Genomic DNA, 24,399 nt, shown 5'->3' on the forward strand with positions numbered 1-24,399 from the left:
TTGTATGAAACTCGTGACACCGAGTATGTGTAAGGATACAGCATTGTAAAGTATTCTGTACAGAACATTTTGCACTTTTCCTGGGTTGGGAGGATACAGAGAAGTTTCTGGGTTTTATTACATATTGAAAAGGAGTATAAGGAAAATCCTTCTGCTGCAGTGCCAAGTCACAGAAATAATGTATTCCAGCTCAGCACGAAGTGATAAGATAAAAGTTACATTACCTCTGTTGCAGTAGTCAATGTAAATGAGGATTCAGGAAAAGAATTACAGACCTGGCAAAGGTTGTGTCGACTGGCGGATGACTTCTCTGGATAGCAGTGACATGGAATAAGTTGAGGTCTCGGGGTAAAACACAGAGGACTTGCATGTCAATACCAAGCACTATAGAGAATTAATCTTTTTTTCTGTGTACACAATAATGTTCAGACTACTGCCAGGATACTGTTGCCTTATTCTTTGCCTGCATTTCAACAGGGCATAGAGACCCCAGCGAGGGTTTGAAGGACAGTAGGTAAGGGAGCCGAGAAACTTTCTTCAGGGTGCTCATTCTTACTGTCTTTGTAAAGAAAAAAAACAGAGAGAAAGTTTGTTCAGCTTGTAGAGATATTCACACCTTGGAAATACAGCTGAAAATGCAAGAGGAAAGAGATTTCCAACTTTGCTAAAAAAGACCTACCTCCAATGACCAAAACTTAACATTAAGAAAATCTAACTTTGGAACAGGATCATACTGCTCTTTGTGTAGAACAGCATGCTGGAGAGGAAAATGGCTCATCACTTCCTAGATCAGAGACTTTTCTGAAGATGACCTTTAACTCAACTTCTTTGCAAAAAGAGTTCAGAAAAGCAGAGCAAACTCGTTTGACCAAGACAGCTTCTGGCATAGTGACACCAGTTATGAACTTTTATTTAGATATCCTTGAGCAAAGCAAGGCTGACGCACTTTTATGAGCACAAGAACTTTCAGAAAGTACATGGGCTGAGAATTAGGCTGAATGTGATGGCCTCTTCACTTCTGTGGACTTCCCTATTGCTTACTCCGTCCCTTCTGGGGTCTTAGGAAGAGAAGGGCAGGAAGCACAGCTCTCATAACTGCATCATTTAGCGAAGACAGATCCAACATCCGAGTCTCAGCCTGCAAGCCCGTGCATAACAATTTCTACCAGTTTGCTTTAAGCGCTACAGAGGCATAGGAAGCCCAACAGTGACTTCAGGGAAATTCAGTCCACTCAAATCTGGGCCATAATCAGCGTACACAACGTTTCATGCTTCAGAGCTTCTGACAGCAAGGGCCAACCCAAAATTCTTTGCCTCAGCGTGTAACTAGAGATGGAGGAGGCGACTGGTGCTCTGAAGAGGAACAGCCCCACAGCGAGGGATGGGACACAGGCCAGGGCAGAAAAGATATGAAAACAGCCTGCACTCCCAGCGTGACCCAGAGTGCTCTTATTCGAATGACACATCTACTTTTATTCTTCATGGTTCATTCTGACCATCAGTAGCAGAACTAATGAGCCACCAGCAAAGTATTGTGTAATTCCACTCCTCCATCAGAACAGATAAAAGCCATCTTGCAACTGAGAGGCAGCAATCTGCAGAGCTTGTGTACATGCACAAAGATTTGAGCACCGTCTAGTAATGTCTAGAGCAACATGGCTGTGTTTTTTTCACCCCAGAATGAGTAAAATTTACTTTTGATTCTATTAGGGTAGCTAAGGATACTTTTCACCCCCAGAAATCTGGTCGTTTTTTTTGTTTAGTTTGGATTTTGTTTAGGTCTTTTATATATATATATATATGGATCTTTTTATATATACACATATATATGTATGCATATACATACATACATAAGTGCACACAAGAACATGATAGACATTTTTGCTTTTATTTTATTAAACACGATACCCTTGATGGCATCTTTGTCCAGCTTGAAACCTTCAGATAGCCCTATGTTAGGGAAAAAAAAGAAGAAACTCCACTGCAAGTGTTCATTTAAGAGTTGCACTGGCCACAAATTATTCCTCCTGGTCCCTCCTGTGCGTAAGGCCATGCAATGAGTCTGTGTAACAAACCCTACAAAGCAATGCTCTCGGGGAAAGTAAATAAAGCACCAGTTTTGGTGGGTCAGCAAGAAATCCCCCCTGGGATCTCATCTTCCATCCACCTCTCTCTGTTTTGCCGCAGTAGTTGTTTCCAGCAGAAGGGATGTAACATAAAAGAAGAGACTCACATGCAGTTAGCTGGAAAGTTCAACGGGCAGCATCAGCCCGGCAGCCCCCCCGCGGGAGGCCCACGTTACACAGGGAAGGGCACTTCCACTCACTATGGTCCAACCCTGCAAAGTGCTCTGCCTCCCAGTGCCAGTCCCACGTTCCAGTGGACGGCCTTAGCTAAGTTCTGCCTTGAAAAAGTGTATGTTCGGTCCTTTTAAAACAACATTTTGAGCCACACCTGTGAAGACTGAATTTGGCAGGATCTTTTCTTTTCTCATGACAGTTATCACTGACGCTAGAATAACTATAGCTGTTTTCCAGGCAAGACTTAAAATCTGGATAAGTGATGATATGAGAAATTGCATGAAAGACAGGAAACAAGCCAAAGCAATCATCAACTGCTCAAAAACACCTTCAGAAAAAGCAGCATCGTAAACTTTATATGTATAAAAAAAGGAGGGCATTAAAAAGCAGAGCAAGAAGAAAGCTGAGAAAAATCCATATGGATTATATGGCCAAAGAAGCTGAAGCAACTATTAAAAGAGGCGATAGCAAAATACAAACTCAGCAGAAATCTAACTGGCACATCCACACCAGCACATCCACACCAGCCACAAGGCTTGTTAACGATGAACACGGAAAGGCCTTGAAAACAAAAGAAAACAGCTGGCTGAGGCAACGGCAATGGAAAAGTAGGTTGGATTTCAACTGTGTAGACAATAAGCTGATCTAACATCTGCCCTACAAGTATTCTCCAAAGACAGAACTAAATGGCAAAAACCACTCAGATGGCACAGATTTTAAGAGATGACTTGATAACCTCCAACAACAGGTCACTCCAGAGCGTTTCGAGGAACTATGATGCATCAAGAAAAGTAACTCTCATCAAGCCTTTACACTAAAGCACTGTTATACAGGTAATGTAAAATATTGGCTCAAGTCTGTATTTATTTTAGAGGCTGGTGTCAAATCAGAATTATTTCTCTGAATTTTAATTTGGCATTGCTATCAGAAGCAACAGAGATGCAACAAACACAACACATGACCCAGGAGCATTTTAGGAGATTCAGAACTGTCGAGTCAGAGTCAAAGTGGCAGCTCAAAGGTGTACAGCTATAACACAGTGTCCAAGACTGCAAAAAAGATGGGGTTAATAACTAGCTGCGTCAAACGTCTGCAGACAAGACGCGTAACTCCCAACTCAAGCCCTATGCTGGAAAGTAATGGAACAAGACGAAAGTTGGTTCACATACTTTGGCAGTAACTCAAAGACAGTGGAGGTACCCAGAAGGAAACAGCATCACAAACTGGTGAGGTGGCAGCTCCATTCATGAGCTGAAACCAATGTTTTGTCATAAAAACTACAACACTTCCACTCAAATGTTACTTCCAGTTTTATTAACAGATGGGTGTGAAAAATGGAAGTCTACCAACAGTATAGGCAGAGGTCCATGCACCTTCAAAAGCAGTCTCTCAGGAAAACACGAGGTATTAAATAGAACAGCTTTAAAACCACCACTAAGATTTGTCACAGACCAAGAGCTACTCATGCCCTAAGTTGCTGTCATCTTTTCTAGACAACTGGGGCACGCATCAGGAACGCACCACAATATCTGTCCTGGCAAATCTTTCACCAGCAGCTGAAGGCACATGTTAAGTGTGCTAGTTGTCAGAATCCTTTCAACACACAGCTCTTCATGAAGGGATTTAGTGCTAGAAAGGACATGCAAAGAGCAGCATAAGCATAGTTTGGGACAGGGGAGCCTATTTTATTTTGCCCTAAGCAACACTTGATGGTTTGGATGGAATTCAGATTCAGAATAAAATAGGTTTGCCTTCAAAACAGATTGCATAATTGGCTTTAGGTTTTAGTGCAATTTTCTTTTTAAATGGACCAAATCTTTAAGTTGCTCATAACTCAACTGTTTGAAAACAGCAGCAACCCTAACTGCCCCCAAGGAAATATATTCTTATCCCCAAACTGAGACACGTAGATTGGCCAGCCAAGCTACGATGAAGAAAACTGCTACAGCAGCATCTTGAATTAAACAGCAACCAGCAGTCCCCAGACAGCCCTGAGAACTGCAAATCTAAAGGTGTGACTTCTGTTTCACAGATTTACTTTGCATCAATCAAAACTACATAAAACCCAGCCCTTAATATCCATTCAAAACTATGAAGGCAGTTTAGCAGAAAGGGATAGAAGTGGTAAGGCATTAAGCTTTTACGCCTGTATTTTATATCTTGCAGCAAAGCAAGGCAACAAAGTAACACTTCAACAGTTTGCTCAAATAAAGCTTTAAATCAGCAATCTGATCTACTCACCCTTTTCACAGGTATCCAGGGAAAGCTTCTTAATGTCATCAGCCAACGTATCCTGCAAGTGGTCTTGTCCATGCTCTGCATCATTATCATCAAACTGAGCTTCTATAATGACATCCGGACTTTTCGCATCGCCTCTCGCTGTCTCTCGAGGAACACAAGTCCCCAGCATATCCTCGGGGACATCTGATTCATGTGTGGCTTCTGTTTCTTTGTCACTACCATCTGGCTTTATTACCTGAAGGAGCAGGGGATAAAAAAAAAAAAAAACAAACAAAACCAAAACAAAAAAGAGGCAAGCTAAATCACTGGACTGCAGAAAAAAAACCATTATCTTTCCTTTTTCATCTGCATCCCCAAGGAGCTGACAAAGAATTGTGGGTGGCTGGTGGCACACTGCAATTGCCATGTAATTAGCCACAGATATTGCACAATCAAAAGAGGTACCTCACTAGGATAAAGACGGGAACGGCACGGCTTTTGCAATACCTCAACTGTGACAATAATGTATCCAAAGCGTATCTAGAGCATAACCATACAGTTCCTGCCAAGCCTCTAATCGGCTCTCCAGAAGCTGGGAGTAAGCACAGAGAGGGAGGATGATACACTACAATTTAATGAGTTGCTTAGACCATTGTTCACCGGGATACACTAATCATCCTGGCACGTCCCAACACTCAAGCAGTTCCAGTGAATGCTGGGATCACGTCAAAGCGCATCTCCGGGAGAGCTCCCCAACACACAATTAGGAACAGGCTGAAAAAGTACAGACCAGAGAACACGGTACCCTGTGATCTGTGGAGGAACTGAACCGTGACAGCTTGGTAAGGCACCAAGCGTTGCATTTATTTTAGGCTCTGGTCTTTTTGTTAAAGGCACCCAGTTATTGCTGTTACTTATACAAATCTCCTAATTAAATTACCGAGAGGACTGAACTCAATTAGAGTACAAATTACTTAACCATTAACTAACTGATAATTCAGATAACTAACTGACCATTGCTACAGAGTTCTCCCCACTTTAGCGCAGCAATGGCACAGGGGAAGGAGAAACCATATGTGTAATCACATCAAACAAAATCATGAAGAACCCATGTCCCAGTAAAGTAGACGCCAGACCTGGGTGGCATCCCTCATTGCATGTGACAGAGGCAGAAACTGCTCCGTCTCAGGTTATAATGATGAAATTGGTTCATACCTTGGATACACATGCCTTTACTAGCATCCTTCACGCAACCAATAGTGAGTCGCAAGCACCTACCTGGCCCTGGAACCTAGATCCAGGTTTTTGTTTCAAAAGCATTTAAGTTTCACTCAAGCTGTGGTACTTCAGTGCGAGATTCAAATCAGCATGGAATAAGAAATAACCTATTCAACATTAAAATCTCAAAGAAACTGGGTGACCCCACTCCCATGCCCACCCAGCGACTGAGCTCCTCTCCAGCTAGTGCTGGTGTTGGCCAGGCAGGTAACTCCCTGGAGATGCTCCTCCCAGGTCCCCAGCCCTCAGCATCGCTAACCCAGTACGTGACAGCAGCAACTCATGCCACCAGCAAGGCAAGTGAAGGGCCCTTTAAAAAGTGCAATAAAAATAAAAAACCCAACAACTTTCTGGTAACATACTTTACATGATAGATATAGTCACTAGAAATAAGCATAAATAGCCTCAACAGGTCCTAGCTGAAGACAACCATTCCAAGTAAGAAAAACACAATCCAAAAAGCTCCACAGATTATTGTTTAGTAACTAAAAAGCAAATAGATCAAATCAGACCTGTACAGGGAAGACTTTCACAATTTTACATATACAGAGCTACAGTCATGCTTTCAAGCAGTACCCATTTCTTTGTAATCTTTTCACAATATCTAACAGCAATAAAATCAATTTTAAAACAGAGTTGAATTCAAGTCTTAAAAAAAAAACTCAGATGGCATTACTTTGAACTCTCGTTACCTTTTGTGACTCTGCTTTCCATCTTTATTTTCATTTTTTAATATGTATATAATTTGTTACCATAGCAGATTTTGACTCAAACATTAAATTGTGACAAAAAGGGAAAAAGTTTGGCAGAAGGTGGGAAAACGGCCAATTATTAAACTGGCTGCATTTGGTACATAAAATACTGACACACAATGGTCTGGGCAAGAACAGTCTATTAGATTAGTGAGCTGACAAGGCTCCACACGCTAGTGACTTTGCCAGTGTGCCTATCCAAAAATAAAACCAGTGTCAACAGTAACGTTTGGACCCTACCATGGTCAGATGTGGATGTATTCAGCTCTTAAATTTCAATTGCACCAGATGTGTGCAAGTGTGCAACTGCAGCAGGAGTTCACTTTTTCAACCCCTTCAGGTTTTGCCTGAATTTCTTCCTCTCCAAGTCATTCTTTGGAGAGCGCGAGATGTGTTTTGGGTGCTAAATTACAAAGCTTTCTATATGTAATGCAGTGAACAACATCGAATATATCTGAATGATAGGAAGTGCTTCTCTAAAGATGCAGCACTGAAAAGCTTATGCTTGAAGAGTTTACGTTGCGTTAAAGAAGGCAGCAGATACGAATTTCTTTTTAAATGCTGTATGCTAAAATTACTGTGCTTCCCCCAAGCTAGAGGATACACACTGCTGTCGCTAGCTAGCATGATACTCCAGCTGTGACTACCTAAGCCCCCAGTCACACATTTCCTTATGGATTTGCAAATGGATTTTTAAGTAAAGTTTTCCAGAGTCTACAAAATCCTGACCTCCATGCAGCGTAGAACAGCAAAATGTCCAGATGCTGGAAAGCATGGGTGATAGGATTTGTTTTCTTTTTAAGGCCAAGACAGATCATTTAGGCTGACCTCATACATAACAGGGCAGGGAATCTGACCCAAGATTTTTTACATCACACCAAAAATTTAGGGAAGCTGTACATCACAAGACTGGAAAGCTGCATAAGACTTTACAAAATTGGGAGCTTAATAGATACAATTACTCCATTTAAGATGATGAGAGTTGCTGGCCAACATGAGCTCATCACACATACTCCAAAAAGCAGGATCCTTCTGTATATGAGCAGCAGCAAATCTGACCATGACAGAATAAGCATTTCTTATGTGCAGCATCTCAGAAAACAGAAACTGATGATATTGCACTCTGCTATTTCTTACTATGCTATTGAGGCTCATACACGACATAACACATACAGTTAGAACATATCGGTACTTTTCAGCGATGCACAATAAATCCAATACAGAATTGGCTAAGTATCACGTAGTCGTATGTGCAGCACAGAGCATCGTTCTTTGCCAGTGCAGCTGACTCTGCATGAACCCAGAAGGAGGGGATTCCCCCGTGCTGCATATGCATGAAATGCATGACTCTGCTACCATGCAAACATCCCAGGATGCATGGTTAAAACCCCTTAAAGGACCTTAACTTCCTGACCTGGGAAGTCAAATGTCAGCTTTATGGTTATATTATTTTCATATGGCTTTTAATTAAAAAATCTTTTAATGAGCATTTTGATGAACGTCAGTTGCTTATTTGAATGTCTGATCCCTAAGATAGTGGCTCATTAAGTTTTCCAACTTTAAACAAACATCTATCACTGAACAAGCATCAAGTTTCTGCCCCACAGTGATTCGTTTGTAAAGTCATAGCTGACTGAACACAGGATCTTTCAATGAAAATCCCTTTTCAACCATAAATGTAATAAAAACAGCTAGTGGGCAAGTACATCCTGGCATGGATACGTACAATCTGGACAGCAGAGTGATTACCTCGCCGCATCCAGCCCAGTCTTGAAGTAGCCATCAAACGAACAATTGTCCTTACTCGGGAGGAATTTCTTCCAAGAGAAAACTGACCCAGGAGCCTGTGCATCTGAAAGCACAAGGGTTACCTCCTGAGCCGCAGAAGAAACTGCTTTATCTGCCAGAAGCAAACTTATATCTGCCTTGTTAGTTCCAAGCTTTTCATAGACTTTCCACCTAAGCCTCACATCCACACATGGACAAAGCCCAGGCCTGTTTATTCTCAGATCAAGTATAGGGTTTTTGTTGCTGCCTCCTCAATGGCAATAGTTAACAACTCATGCATTAGTTTATAATGTCAAACTGCTGAACCAGACCAGTGATTTTCAATCATCCTTGAGCTATTAACCACAGGCTTTTTCCAATAAACGCACCAAGCCCCCAAAGTGTTTAAGCCTGATACTAACAGGTTTGCTGTTCTTCCATAGTCATCTCTGATCCTTACAAGCAATCCATGAATCCTCACAGATCTGAAGATGAGACATGGATGACTGCTGGACTAGACACAGTTGGACAGATGGACCTTGCATGGCTAAGGTCACTGTTTTCAACAACAGAAGCTTGTGCAAAGAGACCTCCCTCACTGAAAAGGTAAGGAAGGTAAGGAAGGTAAGGAAGCAGGTAAGGAAGCAGGATCATCTTGCAGGTAAGATGCAGGTAAGGAAGCAGGATCATCTTCCCTACAGCTGTTTTCAACACAGATTCAATAGAAGTGAAGTTCTTCATCTCACTCAAAATGCTGGTATTAAAAAGAGGGACTGAAATATTAAATTTTAGACATTTCCACTGAAGCCTACTACTCTTGGGATTCTTCAGGTCAAACTTGCCTACCACACTCCAGGACATCACTATTACTTCAAGCAGAGAGCATCTTAAATTCTTCTTTAAACATCCAACTACCTGTGCTCAGTTTTCGCTGTCCTTTTTTCCATAGCAGAACTCCTTCAGAAATTCAAAGACAGCATTTGCTTCCATTTAAAAAAGAAACAACAAATAGATACATGACTCATTCTAAAAAAAAAAAAAAAACCACCACCCAAAAAAAGTGTTTAGATTTGATAATGAAGGAGTACACTTATGACATTTATCACATTTGCCAAACTTGGTCAGCTAGACCCCTTGAGAGATGTCCTTCTTGCTGCTCCAGAATTCACCAAAGCCCCCGAAGGAGGTCTTGCAATGAACACACAGTAGGAAACCCACAAGTACACAGAACAATCCACTGGGAATTAGGTTTTTGGTGGGATTCCACAGAGGTCTGCAGTAGGCCAAGCATTCCCAATAATCTGAAACTAAATACTAAGTCACTGGTAATAAAACTCGCGGATGACAAAGACTTGCAGAGCAGTCAAGTCCAATTGGTGAACAAGGCTGATCTGAATCCAGAACGTTTGTAGAATAGCCAAAAGTAAACTCAAATATCTAAGAATATGCAACACATGCCTGTGAATGGGTCTGCCTTGGAAATCGCTGACTCTGAAAAGAATGTGAAAGATTTCTAATGAACAAAAATCTCGGCAATAGGATCCTTAGTATTATAAACAGTTTAGCTCTGTAATACTGCACTGGTGAGAGATGCCAGACTTGTGCAATGTGTATTTTCCTAAGGATACTGGGGAAGAATGGAGATGATATAGCACAATCTCTCTTCTCCCTCAGTCAGTCAAAACCCAGCAAAATGCCTCATCATGAGTAATCAAACCCAAAATTTGTAACTTATCCAAAAGATTTTAGAAGTGACAAACCATTAATGGTAACTGTCTTCACTGGGGCAAACTGACGATGCACAAAGAGGCTCCTCACGCTGCTGCAGAAAGCTGCCACAGAGTCACCAGTGAGTGCAAGCTGAAGCCAGATTTACAGCAGGCAGGGAGCTCACATTAAACAGGGAGGACTAAAAATGGGAACAGCTATAAGGGAAATAAGGTCTTCAGCCCAAGCCTGCCTCCTGAGGTCTGCAAACCAAGGTAAGATGCCTTTCTTCCAAAAAATACTTTGGTCAAACACAAATTCTACTTTAGCTATAGACAAGTTATTATGCTCAATACTCGGTAGATAGACAAAGTTTAGGTCAGTTGTTGGTCCCCTCTGCAGCTGAGCTTTAGTTAAGCAACAAGACGGAGAAACAGAAACAGGTTGAAAGTGGTTATTTCTAAAGGAAGACAGCTGAAAACAGGGGCTTTGGACCAAGTTACCATCTCACCATTAAAAAGACCGTTGCTACCACAACACTAATACAAACACCACATTTCATACCAATACTGCGAACACCTGCATCTATTAGTCTCCCAGCTTTTGCCATATTAAACAGGCTTCACTTAAAAGCCAGTTCCCTAATGTTCACTCACGAGGGAGTAGGAACGGAGCCTGGCTAACATGAGGATGCTGTCACAGCTCATACATACATGCTAGAGCCAAGCTACCATAAATATTGCTTTGCTTTTCCGAAAAGAGCAACCAAACAAAGGCTGGCTCGCTCTAGCTCCTCCTTGGCTAAAGAAAGGATGGCACTTCCAATAAGAGAAAAACCACCTGTCCCAATCACCCTTCCTTCTCTTTATAAGCCCACGTGCACCAAACAGCTCTGGCAAAGACGACGACTCAGTAAAGGAGACTAGTCTCAGTAGGAGCAGTTATGGCATTGCTTTTAAAATAGCAATAAGGTTAGAGTGGGGTTTTTTGTTGTGATTTGGGGTTTGGGTCTTTTTTTTTTTTTACAACCTTTTAATTCTACATCACTGGAAACACTTGCTAACAGCCCACAGGATAGCTATTTTACATTAAACAGCACAATATAGTTTACATTCCAGGCATCACATTGGACGCAATAATCACACAAACATCCAAACCAAAATCTCTCCTCTTGACTAGGAAAGGCCACTTGCTCCTCCCCAGTGGGCTCTGTTGTTCCCAGATGTCACATGCAGTTTTGCCGTGGCAGTCGCTAGAAAGCCGTCCTGCCAGTGGATTCAAAGGGGTAAACGATCCGAGTATGCAAAGGCTCCTTGGAAACAGCAGCTTTTCAGAGCTCTTCTCTGACTCGCTCCCAATGGAGGAGGTGAGAGGTGGGAGAGAAACAAATGAAATTTAATGCATGTGTTTTCAAAACAAAATATAAAGACAGATCTGCAATGTGCCCATCAAACCTATTGAATCCCCAAAGCCATCTCCCCTGCCTTCACCAGCATCCTGCAGCCTCTCAGACTAACTTGCAGCAAAGTGAGTTTTCACTGCAGAGTTAGTTCAAGTAGTCAGACTGAGCATCCAGGTTTAGTCCAGCCCGAGCAGACAGAGCAGACAGCCAGGCTTGTCGGGCAGCTGCACAACTAACAGAATTAACTGCAGGGGAAAAAAAAAAAAATGCATCTCCAAACGGCCACTTTTTGTCACTACTTCATCCTGCTTCCACTGATAAACCCGATTCCTCAACAGTTCACTCATCTTCTCTCTGTGCTTCAGGCTGTGCTTAAACATCACAGGTTACAGTGAGTCCCCTCCAAGCACAGCTCAAGTCCTTCTCCTACCACCTTGCACAAATAACCAGAATAACAAGTGGAAAAGCATCAACAGGGAAAACTCTCAAGACTGACCTTTCTGAATCCTAAAGGCAAACCAAGAGCTGTCTCCTCACCATGTATCTCCACTCCCTACCTGGTCTCTGACCTATCATTTACCCCTGAAAGCTCCCCGCTCACGTTGCCCTGGCCCTTGTCCCACACCTACAGTCTGCTTCCAAACGTGTTTATCAACACTTCATTATCACCGAGCAGGAGACAGTTGCCTCTGCCCCCATCTCTCCTCAAGTCTGCTCCTGCCTTCACCCCCTTCCTGCCACCTCTCCGTGGTCTCCCCAGACCCATCTGTGCCACCCCAGACCCATCTCTCCCAAGTATGGGTCTTGCACTGCTGCCTGTAGGACACACAGTCCGAGGATCAGCACCACATTCCCTTGGGTTCATTTCATCTGGTTTTCCTAAAAGGATAAGTTAAACAGCTCCATCTGTATGCTCCTGCCTTTTTACCCTCTGACAACTGCTGAGAAGCAGGAAAAGAAAAAGTTGCCAGAAGCAGCCGCTCCCCGAGCAGCACAGGTACCCCACGTGCTGTGGCACCAGTGCGTGGGTCACACCACCCCAAAACTCCCCAAAGGAGCCACTCTGCAGCCTCCAGAAGAAATATCTGAGCTCAAAGAAGGCCTCTGGCCCCAAGCTGCTTTGAAAGCAGAGGAGGCAAAGGCTCATAATAGGCCCATGGTAGGACCTTTCTCAAGAATTAGTTGGGGATACCCGTGAGAGATCTCTCTCTGGGCTTGAGGGGATTCACACTTCAGAGCTGCTCTGTGATATTTAGACATACTGAGGGTAACGGTGTCAAGGAGACATGGGGAAGCGCAATGTCCCCGTGCCCACTTGCAGGGAACACAGTATGATCTCCTTTGTAGGCAAGCCAGCCTGGTAAGGACTCCCAACAGCATTACAAAGAGCTGTGTATTATTATAGCCAGATCAACAAACTTGTTCCACGCTTTCCACTCCTTCTGCCACCCCCAGGATTTGATTTGGTGCTAAAAAAACACCCTCTATTTTCAGAATACCTACTGCTATTGCACTGACCTTCCCACACACATTCCCCAAAACACAGGAGTCCCTGGAGCAGAAGCGATACAGCAAACACCCCGTGTCCCAGCCACAGCTTCCCAACCCACACACTGCTCTTTTATGCAGCTATATGTTGTCACACTTAAAGCAGTGATGAATACTTAGCCATAGCCCATCAGCTGTACAGCAAATCTCTCTGCTGAAAAAAGTTTGACCCTGGGAAGGTGGAAAAGATCTAGTTCAGCATCCAAACTTTAACAAGGCTCAGGAATCAACCTTCTCCTACACGCTCACAAAATCCGATGCAGCACACAGTTCCTCCATCTCCTACAAGCAAACTCTTTTCATAAAAGAGGCCCTTAAAACTGGCAGCCTCCCTGCTGGACCCCAGTGAAATGTTCCTTGTACCTTGGGTCTTTGTATTGCCTGCTCCTCACAAGACCTCCCACTTTGGTGCATCTCATGAGCTGTGTGTTGCACTCCAGGCCACAGCGAACTGGAAACAAGAGTGTAATGCACAGGGCCCAGCTATGAGGTTGCCAGAACATATTGGTTTGAAACATCACAGAAAATATTCGGCTCCATATTTTCAACAGTAGCCAGGAAGAAAATGCATGGAACAATTTTGAGAACTGTTTTTCAAAAGTCATTTAAATCAAATTATGCCCCATCCACACTGGCAGCAAAACCCTCCCTATTAACTGGAACTGGTTTTCTTTTCTTTGCGTGTGTGTTCTTTTCTTTTTGGTTTAACTTTTTCTTTTTTTTTAAAAAAAAAAAAAAACAACAAAAAAACCCCAAACTGTCTCCCAGCCATCTTTTTCTGGTAATGTGGACAGGCACTGCAACACTACAGGAATGGGTGCCAGGACAAAACCTATGATGCACAGTCCCTAGAATAAATCACTCAAGAGGGGTGGATTAGAGGAAGAGAGCAACGCAAGGTTACATCTTCAAAGGTATGATTCTCTGAAATCACTGCATTTTCAGCAAACTAGTGCAGAAAGATATCCAGTTTGTATCTGATCTAAAGAAGCAGACAGGCTTTTGGATTATTTGCAGCTTCAAGACAATACCATGAATCAATATATATTTTAAAAGATGTAATTATTACACAGTGCTTGCATGTAATCAGAAAAGAATCTACTTGTGCTGAGTGTGTATCATTTGAAAGCTGCAATGCCAAGCAAATCCACACCGTTGGCTCGCACAAACCCAAAGTATTATCCATTACTGCCTCTTTTTTTTTTTTTTTTAACAATACAAGTATGTATGAAAAACATATTTCCTGGAAACAATGATACTCTTTGAAGACTTATTCAACATTTCATAAACTGAACAAGCCTGCACCCGCACGTGCCCGTAAGAGGAAAGTGGGTTGACAATGCAAACTAATAGAAATGTACTGGAAGGGCTATCCAAGATATTTGCGTATCTACACCTCCCAAGGCTATATAGGTTTGAGGCTTTGTTCAGAAGTGTGTAAAAATGATTTCCCGTGTGTCTATGGAAATCTCTTACTGGTGATCAGCACTTTAACTCATCAAGGCAGGAAACAAACAAATCAACCAAGAGTTAACACTTTGGGGCTCGTGCGTTAAGCCCCTCACCTTCTTTTTTTTGTTCCTTTTGATCGGGCTCCGAGTGCCAGCTCCCAGGGGTCTCAGCCCTGCGCATGCTTTGACACACTTTCAAAGCCCAGAATAGTACACCTGGGACAAAGCACACACTGTTCAGGAAGCGCATGGGGGCCAAGAAAAGCAATAGAAATTTCCACAGTTAACTTGCATTACTGGTTGCCAATAAGCCTCTTATTATGAAAACCCATAATTGGACACTGTCATATTACAGAACAATTTATGGAAGTTTTCAGAGTATATATGCCCCAGTGGGAACTTCCTCTGACTGGTGTGTTCCATCAGCCCAGGTCTGCTTATTTATTCACACAGTGGGAGAAGAGCATCAGGAACCTAAACAAGTCATTGCTGAAGCGTCACCAAGACTCCCACTCTAGGAGTGCTTCAAATAGTTCTTAGCTCCTTAGTCTTTCCAGTCATCCATCTTTATGGCTGCGTTCAGTCAACAGCTGGGCTGCCCTATCTTTATTCCATTTTATTTTCTGCAAAAACGTTCTTGCACTTACATTGTGATCAAGTGCTCCTCTGAGGACACAGAAGGCAAAATGCAGCTGCTCTGGGCTGAGCGAATCCCACTATGCCTGCCTCAATCCCAACAAATGAGCTCGGCAAAATTACATCCTACTCCTACAGTCTCTACCTTGTCACACCAGGGAAACTGGCACCTACATTAATTCCTAAATCAGATTTCAATTGTATTAAAATATGGCTCCGACCAAGAACAACAGCCTCCCCACAATGCCAGCACAATACTATTAAAGTAAACCACACAAAACCAGTCAGTGCTTCCGTTGCAGATAGTCATGTTTTAGTGTGAAGGTAAAGGGATTTCATAACAGGTGTTGGAGACGCATCCCAGGAGACTTTTAGTAACAAAAGACTGGAAGTCCACTTTAACACTACATTTTCCATACAGGAGCCAGTAGGTACCATCTGCCAGAGTGGTTTCTCACTATAAGCAGCTCCATCCTCTAGGAAACAGGTTGAGACATCAACTGACCATCACGTTAACTGTATTTTGGCATGCTGTGCTGCTGCCTGTTCCAGTCATGCACACCAAGACCACTGTGAATCCATTCAGTACGTTCCCATCACCCTGGGATGGGCACTGAGAAGGCTCTGTGCTCAGGGGAAGCGGTGGCAGAACAGGCACAGCCACGGCTGAAGAGGACCACCCGCAGAGGAAAGGAATTGGAGGAGATAATCCCTGCAAGCATGGTAAATCGGGGAAAAGAAAATCAGATGATTCACTGGGGATAAAAGATAACAGCTTCCTCTGCTGTTGAGAGCTTTCTGTGCCCCTTAAAGTCATTTCTGAAGAGAAGACAAGCTGTGAGCCAAACATACTCCTTCACACTTAGTATCAGCAAATTCTGACTCCGGACAGCATCTCACTGCAACATAAAGCACCGAGTGCCCGTGGAGGAGAGGAGGGAGATGACACAGCACATTTTGCTCAAAGATTCCTGCAAATACACGGTCTGGGTTTTCAAACTGGGAACATTCCCCCCTTGTGACCTAAACCTGCTACAAATCCATTTATTTGGGCTTCCTGACTTAGAGATGCTTTCACTCAAATGCACAGAGGAGTCCTTGAATGCCTAGTTAGAAAGCGCAAGGTGGGACTGCCTTCATATTAAATCACTATTACAGCCAGGAAATCCCAGACTTCCATATCGATCTTAAACTCTCAACAGGTTCTTTACGAAGTGCATAAGGAAAATAATCCTGCTCTCAATCACCCGTGACTTTCAGTAAGTCATTCAAACCATCTTGCCTAGTTTGCACTACTTGACACTGCGCTAGGCAGATCTGCGTATTCTGTACTGAAGGCGTTACAGCTGAATTTCACACGGCTAGCAAGGCAGAGTCCGAGTGGGAAAAGAAGGCTGAAAATAGCAAAGCAGCTGTGGTAAAGCCACACACACAAATACCTGACAGTTTTCATAAATTAAGTATCTTGGGTTGCTCTGCGTCATGGGTATCAAAGCAAGAGCATGTCAAAGAGCATGGCAGGTGTCCCAGGAGAAAGCGAGGGGGGTATTTCTCCACTCACAAAATGGGGATGATACTTGGTTTACATGCAGATGTGAGGATTCATGTTTCCAAATACTTCACCTAGTTCAAAGCGTTACTTAACTCTTGGAGGCTTATCAGAAACACTAACACACCAGTTAGCTTTCTATGAACGGAGGGAGGCTTTCTCTCTTCTTCCTACCCAGGGACTAAGGCTTAACCACACAGACCGTGCTCAGGGTTTCACAACCGTAGATCAGGCTTTCACAGCAGGTACTCATGTAACTGAAGGGCAGCATTAGTTTATTTGCAGCTGCTAGTTGGAATTAAGGCAGGATGGAAATAAATGTCCCACAGTTCCAAAAACAAAGCACCGCTTCTTTTTTGTCATTGGGAGAAATCAGATTCTTACTTCTACACACAAAGCTAACAGCCTTATTGCTAATCACAGCAATTATTGAATTCCTATTTAAAGATGACCTGAGACATCATTCTGTTGTATCACACTTGGGAATATCATTAAAACAGCAAAATAGAAGCAAAATCATTAATGACTCCATAGTTATAACCATAGCATAGCTACCTCTTCTTAAGTTTCAGGCACTTACTAATAAGAATTTTTGGCAATTTGGTTATCCATGCCTATCCAAAATTCATTCATACCTTGGTCAAAACATTTAAAACCAAAATTTCAGCTCGTTTAGAACCAAATTATCTGATTCTAAAATGTTTACGTAATTGTCTATTATAATAAGAGAAAACTAAATTTTAATATAAACTTCTTCACTGAACTCACCTCCAGCAGCAAAACTAGGTCACCCGGTTGCTCTGCACAAACACAGCTCTGCTATGACTTTCTTGTTATGTAGCTTCATCTGTACACAAGCAACAGCAACAGTACAGAAGTACAGAAGAACTAATCTCTTTCTAAAAGCGAGTCACAGACCTGCCACAACATACTAGACATACTAGAAGACATACTAGAAGGAGAAGCATAAGGATATGGTAACGGGTCTGTCTCCAGGGAATCGGTATGTCTTTCTTATCCTGCTGGAAAGCAAGGAAATGCCCACTCAAGGCACAGGTTCCACCACTCTCTCTGACAAAACGCATCCTTCTCAGCGTTATTTGTTTTCTACTTGTGCTCAGTTGCCCCAGTCAGAACCAGGGACACACCATACCGAGTGCTGTACCAAAACATATACGACATTGTTCATGCTCCATAGAACTTTTTATTAAAGACAAAACGCATTAACAGGAGGGAATAGATGAGAACAAGAAGGTTACACACAAACTGCCTTTGAAAGAAGCCCATCTTAATGGAAATTCAAGTAAACTCACTTGAGTTTGCATTTACAACAGATGGGTGATGCTCAGCATTTTGCTGAGGACGTGTATTGCTGCAGTGTTTTCTCTCCGTCTAGTGAAAACAATCAGTATCACCAGGTTTCCTCTTGAAATGGCGGCAGGGAAACGACTGCTGGCACTTGCGTCATATGGATCTGCTCACATTACTTAGTGACGAATCTTATTAAAAAGCAAGCACCTCAAGCAAAATGTCTACAGCTCAGTTTGCTTGCATTTACCTTTAGCAACATGGTATGCTTCATTAAATTTCGAAGCAGTGTTTATTAGAAGAGTAAAACGCATCAGCATCCTTCACCAGGCTTCTCAGCTTATTTTCATGACGTCAATATTCAGGTTGATTTAATCCAGTGAAAATATACATTGATTAAACATGGTCTGAGAGCATCTCCCACTGCACCAAAAACCACAGTAAATAGGAATAACATTTTTTTACTTCTTTCCTTCCGAATAAGATTTACCATTACCATAAACAAGGTGTATCTCACCTTTGCAACCAGCAATTTAAAAAGCCTCTCCCTGCAGCGAGCACTGGGAAGGACTGGCCACCACAGAGCTCCCTGCTTCTTGATGCCAGGTGCCCTCTGGTCTGTTTTTCCTGCCTGGCAATGGATGCTGTTTATCAAAAGCTTTTCCACAGAATGAATCAAAAGTTAAGCTCAATTGTTATAACTCAACTTAAAATTTAATGCACGGCAAGGGACTAACACTGGGGGGTTTCTGTTGTACTACTTCTCTACAAGCTGAGTACCACTAACAAGAGGTTTCAGTGTAGACTTCTCCTCTGTAACCTCAACTTACAAAGCAGTCCAGGTTTTCCTTCCCTCTCTCAGAATTCATTAAAAAGCCTTATTCAAGCTGAGATTTTGTATACAAGTTTTCTGCCAAGAACAAATTTTTACAACTGAGTTTTAAGCTCCTTTAAAAAAAACCCAAAAATTTATAATGGAAATACTGACAGTGCCCATAATCACAAGTACAGAAACTTTATTGCGATAGGTAGTTCGTACCCCATCCAAAAATAAAAATTGGTCTCTCGACCAAATTCCACGTTCGTTCTGTAACAATGGCCAGTTATGAGATCAGTAAAAACAGGTGCAAACAAAAAATACTGGGGATTTAAACAGTGATGATGGCAGCATAAAGCCATCACTTTGGTCATTAAACTCTGATTGTGCAAGAATTTTTTTTAGAAAGTCTTGAATTACTTTATAACTCATTTCTCCTGGGCAAACTTTTCTCTTAGTGGTCATCACAGGCTAACTTGGCAAATCTTTGAATCATGCTTCCAAGTCCTAATAGCTTGGCCGTTCCCAGAAATTATTAATATACCGATTTCTATTCAGTTTTGTCAATTTTATCTCTTGGCTCAGTCTGATGAAGCCCACCACTATACGTGCGCAGCTCAGACAGTCACACAAAAGCCAGCTATTCCCTGCTGACAGACTAAAGCTCTGCCCTATGACTTGCCATGAGTTCTCCACTCTGCCTCAGGATAAACTTTGTGTTCCAGTGAGAAATGGATGGCTGCACACTGTAACAAACCGAATCTCGCAGGCTACGCAAAAGCAGTGATGAGCTACCTGCGACACTGCCTGGAAGAGTTATACCTCAAACAGAAAGAATCAGTGTCCGCCTGTAGCAATATATTCCTCTTAATATTCTGAACACACTTGCAATTCTCTTAACAAATATGCAGTAAACACCGTAATGCAAAGTAGAAATACAAGAAAAATTATGCGCTTGGTTGTGTTAAAGAGGTACAAAGCCGAGGTACTAACGGGCCACGTGGGGAAGCACCACAGCATCAAGTGTTAACCCCATTCAACACACTTGCAAAATGAATCTGCAGATGGCAAAATTCAGAGGCACGGCTCAAAAACATGTGACTGTGAACTAGCCTTGACACCTGCTTATGTCATTAATAAAATATTTAATATATGAAGAACACTGGGTCTCCAAAAGTGCCTTAACCGGCACTGAAACGTGTTAGTCATCCAACAAGAACTCTCACTTCAACACTGGAAATTATGGAACAAGGAAATCAAATCCAACCTTTACAAGGTAGCCAGCTCAAATGCTAAGTCCGGACTGTGCTACCTGCAAACATTCATTACTAAAAATTACAGATCGCTAGCCCTTTTTACCAGAAAGGAAGGGAATATCTCTCCCTTGCGGTACATTGCGTACAATTATTGGACTCTGAGACAGGCAGCTACACTGGGCTTTCAATATGCTCATTAAACAAGCCCAGTAAATTAAAAGCTGCTTCATACGGATCTGCTGAACTCAAAGCAATCTTTACTTATTCAATCTTCCCCTCCGGGTAAAAGTAAGTATGGGATGACATTTAACAATTTTACTTACCTGGAAGGAGTTATTTCAAGAATATCTACAAAGGTAAACTGTAGTACAGTAAATGTGTTAATGATAAATTATTTAAGCAACTTGACGAAAGAAAAAAGGCAAATTCGCACCCAGCAAAATGGCAGTCTATTCCGGAAAACTGAGAAGAAAGTAAGTTTGTATTCATTACAATTATTTATGTATCGTTTAATTAAGCTGTTACCATTACAACTTCTGTCATGTAACTTAAGAGGTCTTGAGAAGTATTTTCTTGAAACTCCACAAGTGATAGGACTAAATCTCAGCTCCACTTCATCACAGGGAAGTTTGGAAAGCAGCCTCTGGAAACAGTACCGCCACCCTGCAACTCACCGAGTTTATGTTTATCTTGTAAAAAAAGAAAAAGTTAGCCCTTTCATAAACACACACTTTTAAGATGACAGGATTTTCTTCACAGCTTCAAGTTAGGCACTGAAGTACTTTGTTATGATTAGTTTTTATCACACTGAATCCAAATGCTCTGGATTATTAATCAACTCTTCTGACAGCTCTCCAATAACGAAACACGCCATGCAGCTAACAATGACTCACCATTCATCTTAAGCTGATAAAACAGAAAAGGAAGACGGGCAAGTTCTCAGATCCTACTCAGGCAGCCCACAGCTTTAGGAAACCCCTTCCATTTGCTTTCTCACCAGCAAAACCAGTGTATTTGTTGGCTTTGACATGGCAACTTCCCACTTGCCTGTTCCCATTCTACCCGTAAATGACAGCTACCGCATCAAAAACTATTAGTACCCAAAGCATCCACGTTGTCTCGTGAGCTGAGGACATGTGAAAAGCAAGTTAATGCCCTCTCAAGTAAAACATTAAGTCCTCCACTTCCTTTTGGCTTAATATCTCCTTAAATTCTCTGTCTTGTTTTGAAATGTCTGTTCACCCATCAAGCTAATTTGCTGTTTTACCATGTACCACGCTACGCCTATGCCATAACATTGTTATCAGAAGAAGAAATGACTTCACGCAGCAGTTTGTTCTCGGGCTGCTGGGGATCCAAATTCAAATCCCACTTCTCCATTTGGGACCCAAAGTCACCACTTCCACCTCCACAGTTCGGCTACGCTGGGCCCTGGCACAGGGGGATGGAGGATGCATAGAGAGAAAGTAAACGAAGGAGATAACATAGGGGTAGAGATCGGCCATGTGAAGTGTTGAAGCATGCACACACTCTCCCAACCCCAGTCTACCCATTCTCGCCCACAGACTACTGAATACAGTACTTTATAACCCCTAGCCCCCCAATTATACAGCACTGGGAGAAGTCAAATGACAGCAGGAGGTTGCACATTAGACACTGGGAGTAACTGCAGTTCTTGCTTAAGCAGTTATAACAAGCTGGGGAATACTTGCTCCATGCCCTGCAACACCCCCCTGCACACAGGCGCTGCTACATGGCACCAGCAGCTCCGCGGGCACTCTGCTGGGGCAGCACCCCCAGAAACCCCAGCCCCCCTTCACCGCCCTTTTGTGAAGTTAAAGCTTTTGCCGCATGTTGCAGATGATTAAATGGCTTTTACAGTCCCTGATCCAAAACAAATTACAAGGGATACAAGTCCAAAAACATCCGTTGATAAGCGTTTGTTCACAGTGAAACAATTAAACGGAAGGATTTGTCTTGTTAAACATACAAAAGGTTATCGATAACCTACCAGTTCACACCATGCCTTCCAGCTCCAGGGAGGGACCGGTTCCCAGTCCGTAACAATGCACCTGTGCTGCCAGCCGTGACCAGACACGGCCAGTCACCCCCACCAAAGGCATCCTTCCCCTAAGGAGCACGTTCAAACCAACTGCGAAAGGCTTCTGAAGAACAAAGGCTATCTGCAATGCAAACTTGACTTCAAACCAAGTACAGGATCAAACTTGCTTCCTTGTAAAATCTTAATAGGACTCCACCATAATTAAACTGAGCAAGTTATTCAATTCTCAACTAATAATTTTCTTTCTAATTTGACCACATTGTAAAGTTGTCTTAAAAGCTCCCAGAAGTTATTTTACTGCATTATACACAGTCCTGCGAGTACAGTTAAAATGTTCTACACAAGCTCTACAATACGGATGGTTTTCATCATTTCTTAACAGAATATTGCGTGCTTTGCCCAGCACAGCCCATACACCCCCAATTTATCAAACCCTTAGCCTAGGCTACTTAAAAATAAAGCAAATACTTCAAAATCTGGATGAAAACCAGTTTCACTTCTCACACCATTCAACTGTATGCCTTTTATTTTATCTTCTCATCATGACTTTATGAGCTTCTCCCACCAAATTCCACTTCAAATGACACTGAAGAAAGCTATGAATTTGTAATTGAAAGATGCAACTCAAACATTTAATAGCTTCAAAACTGCCAACAATATAAAACAATGAGCCAGGATCAGCAAGCTCTAAAAGCACCAAGACCTGATCTAAAAGAAAAACAGAAAGTTGCTATGGTGCTTTGATATTAGGGGTAAAGGTAAATTAATAGACAAATCAGTCTCACTATAGACACTGTTCTCACCTATATAACTATCTTGCAGCAAGTCATATAAAACATATGGATATTGCAACAGAGGTACAATGAAACAAGCATGCTACGGCCCCCCAATACAAAAAGTAGTCTGCCTTATTTTTCTTTAATGATAAAACTCAGAACTTTTAGAAGTATAAGTTACTCCAGCATATTAGCTCGAAACCTTGCAAGCTACAGTTCATGTAACTATACATTACTCAGGAACTTAACCCATTTTTGTTCCTTTTGAACAGTCAAAAATTGCCACACGAATACCAATGTACTCGACCTCCACAGGGAGCGGCTCATTCCTGTCTAACATGCCAACAACGGCTTAAGATGAATTTTCCCCATCGCTGCCCTAACACACTCATCTATCCTATCAAAACAGTCACATGCACTTGTATGATTCACTAGATTCTAAAGGTATTAACTTCTAGGGAGTATTAGCTTTTCCAAAGCAACCCCCAAAAGTGTAAACACATCCTAAAGTCTTTCCTTTTTTTTTCCTCCCCTCGTAGGGAAGTGGAAGCATACATGTTAAGTTTTCATCCCGGAGTCATCAGCTGCAAAGCTTCATCCTAAGAGAAAATTCTTCAGATAACTCCTTCCACAGGTACAACAACATGAAATTAAACCATTTCAACACACAGTGTTGTACTTTACTTTGAGAAGAATCACAGAACAGACTTAACAAATCTTGTCCATAAAACACCAACTTCAAAACAAACCTCTAAAGTCAGTTTTCTGCCCAGAATAGGTTTTACCGTAGACTTGCACTCAATTCTTTAAGTTTGTAACACAGAAAGGTTGAATAACCTCAACTTTAACTGTAGTGTTTACACAAGTATAAATATCCTGTAATGTGTAATGTATTAAGGCACAACTTAAACCTTCTTCAGTAAAAATTTTTAAAAAATCATCCTTGTTTGTCTGTATTCACTGTCATTTATCAAAGACACATGAACTGGGCTTTTCTGTTCCAAACTCACTCATTTATTCTGTATCTACTTCTGCACAGAGAGAATATCAGGAAGACTGTGCTGGGAAAATCTCACAGGTTTTGCGTAAAATTTTTTCACAACCATACATCAAAGATAATTAATGCGGGGGGGGGGGGGCTTTTTTATTTTTATCGTGAAGAAAAGGTTACGTATATCTGGTAAAGAAATAAAACAAGCTTCCCCTGGTTCATCTTGGGAAAGAGCAGAGGTTTTGCTAAACGCGCATTATTTTTCATTTCAGAGCGGAGGGGATGCAACGAAAATACTTATTCTGATGCCGTTCTGACTAACCCTGGAAAATAAAGAGACTTGAAAAATTTTAAAAGGTGGCAGCAACTAATAAAGCTGCACCTGTGGCAAATTTAAAATTCAATGTTCATGTTTTCATCACTTTTTTATATCATAATTCTATAATGTACAGTACACGCAGCCATGGATGCAGCTGGAAAAACACTTCACACTAAAGATGATCAATGCGGTTTAAACAAAGAGCATTTCCTTGGGTTTCTTGCTAGCCAGGACATAGGAACTGTGCTATACACCTCCTC

The 24,399-nt window shown here is 42.0% G+C and overlaps 1 protein-coding gene across 4 annotated transcripts in view; it reads right to left on the bottom strand.

Moving 5' to 3' along the window:
- DIS3L2 (DIS3 like 3'-5' exoribonuclease 2) overlaps window positions 1-24,399 on the bottom strand; it is a 203,712-nt gene that overhangs the window by 131,907 nt on the left and 47,406 nt on the right. For all 4 annotated transcript variants that reach the window (XM_087740589.1, XM_087740590.1, XM_087740588.1 and 1 more), the window contains exon 7: window positions 4,542-4,776. In XM_087740589.1, coding sequence (XP_087596715.1) covers window positions 4,542-4,776 — 235 coding nt within the window. The remainder of the gene's footprint in view (window positions 1-4,541; window positions 4,777-24,399) is intronic.

This window comes from Nipponia nippon, unplaced genomic scaffold, assembly GCF_047370975.1.
Source record: "Nipponia nippon isolate SJK-2023a ecotype South Korea unplaced genomic scaffold, ASM4737097v1 scaffold_7, whole genome shotgun sequence".
Classification (NCBI taxonomy): Eukaryota; Metazoa; Chordata; class Aves; order Pelecaniformes; family Threskiornithidae; genus Nipponia; species Nipponia nippon.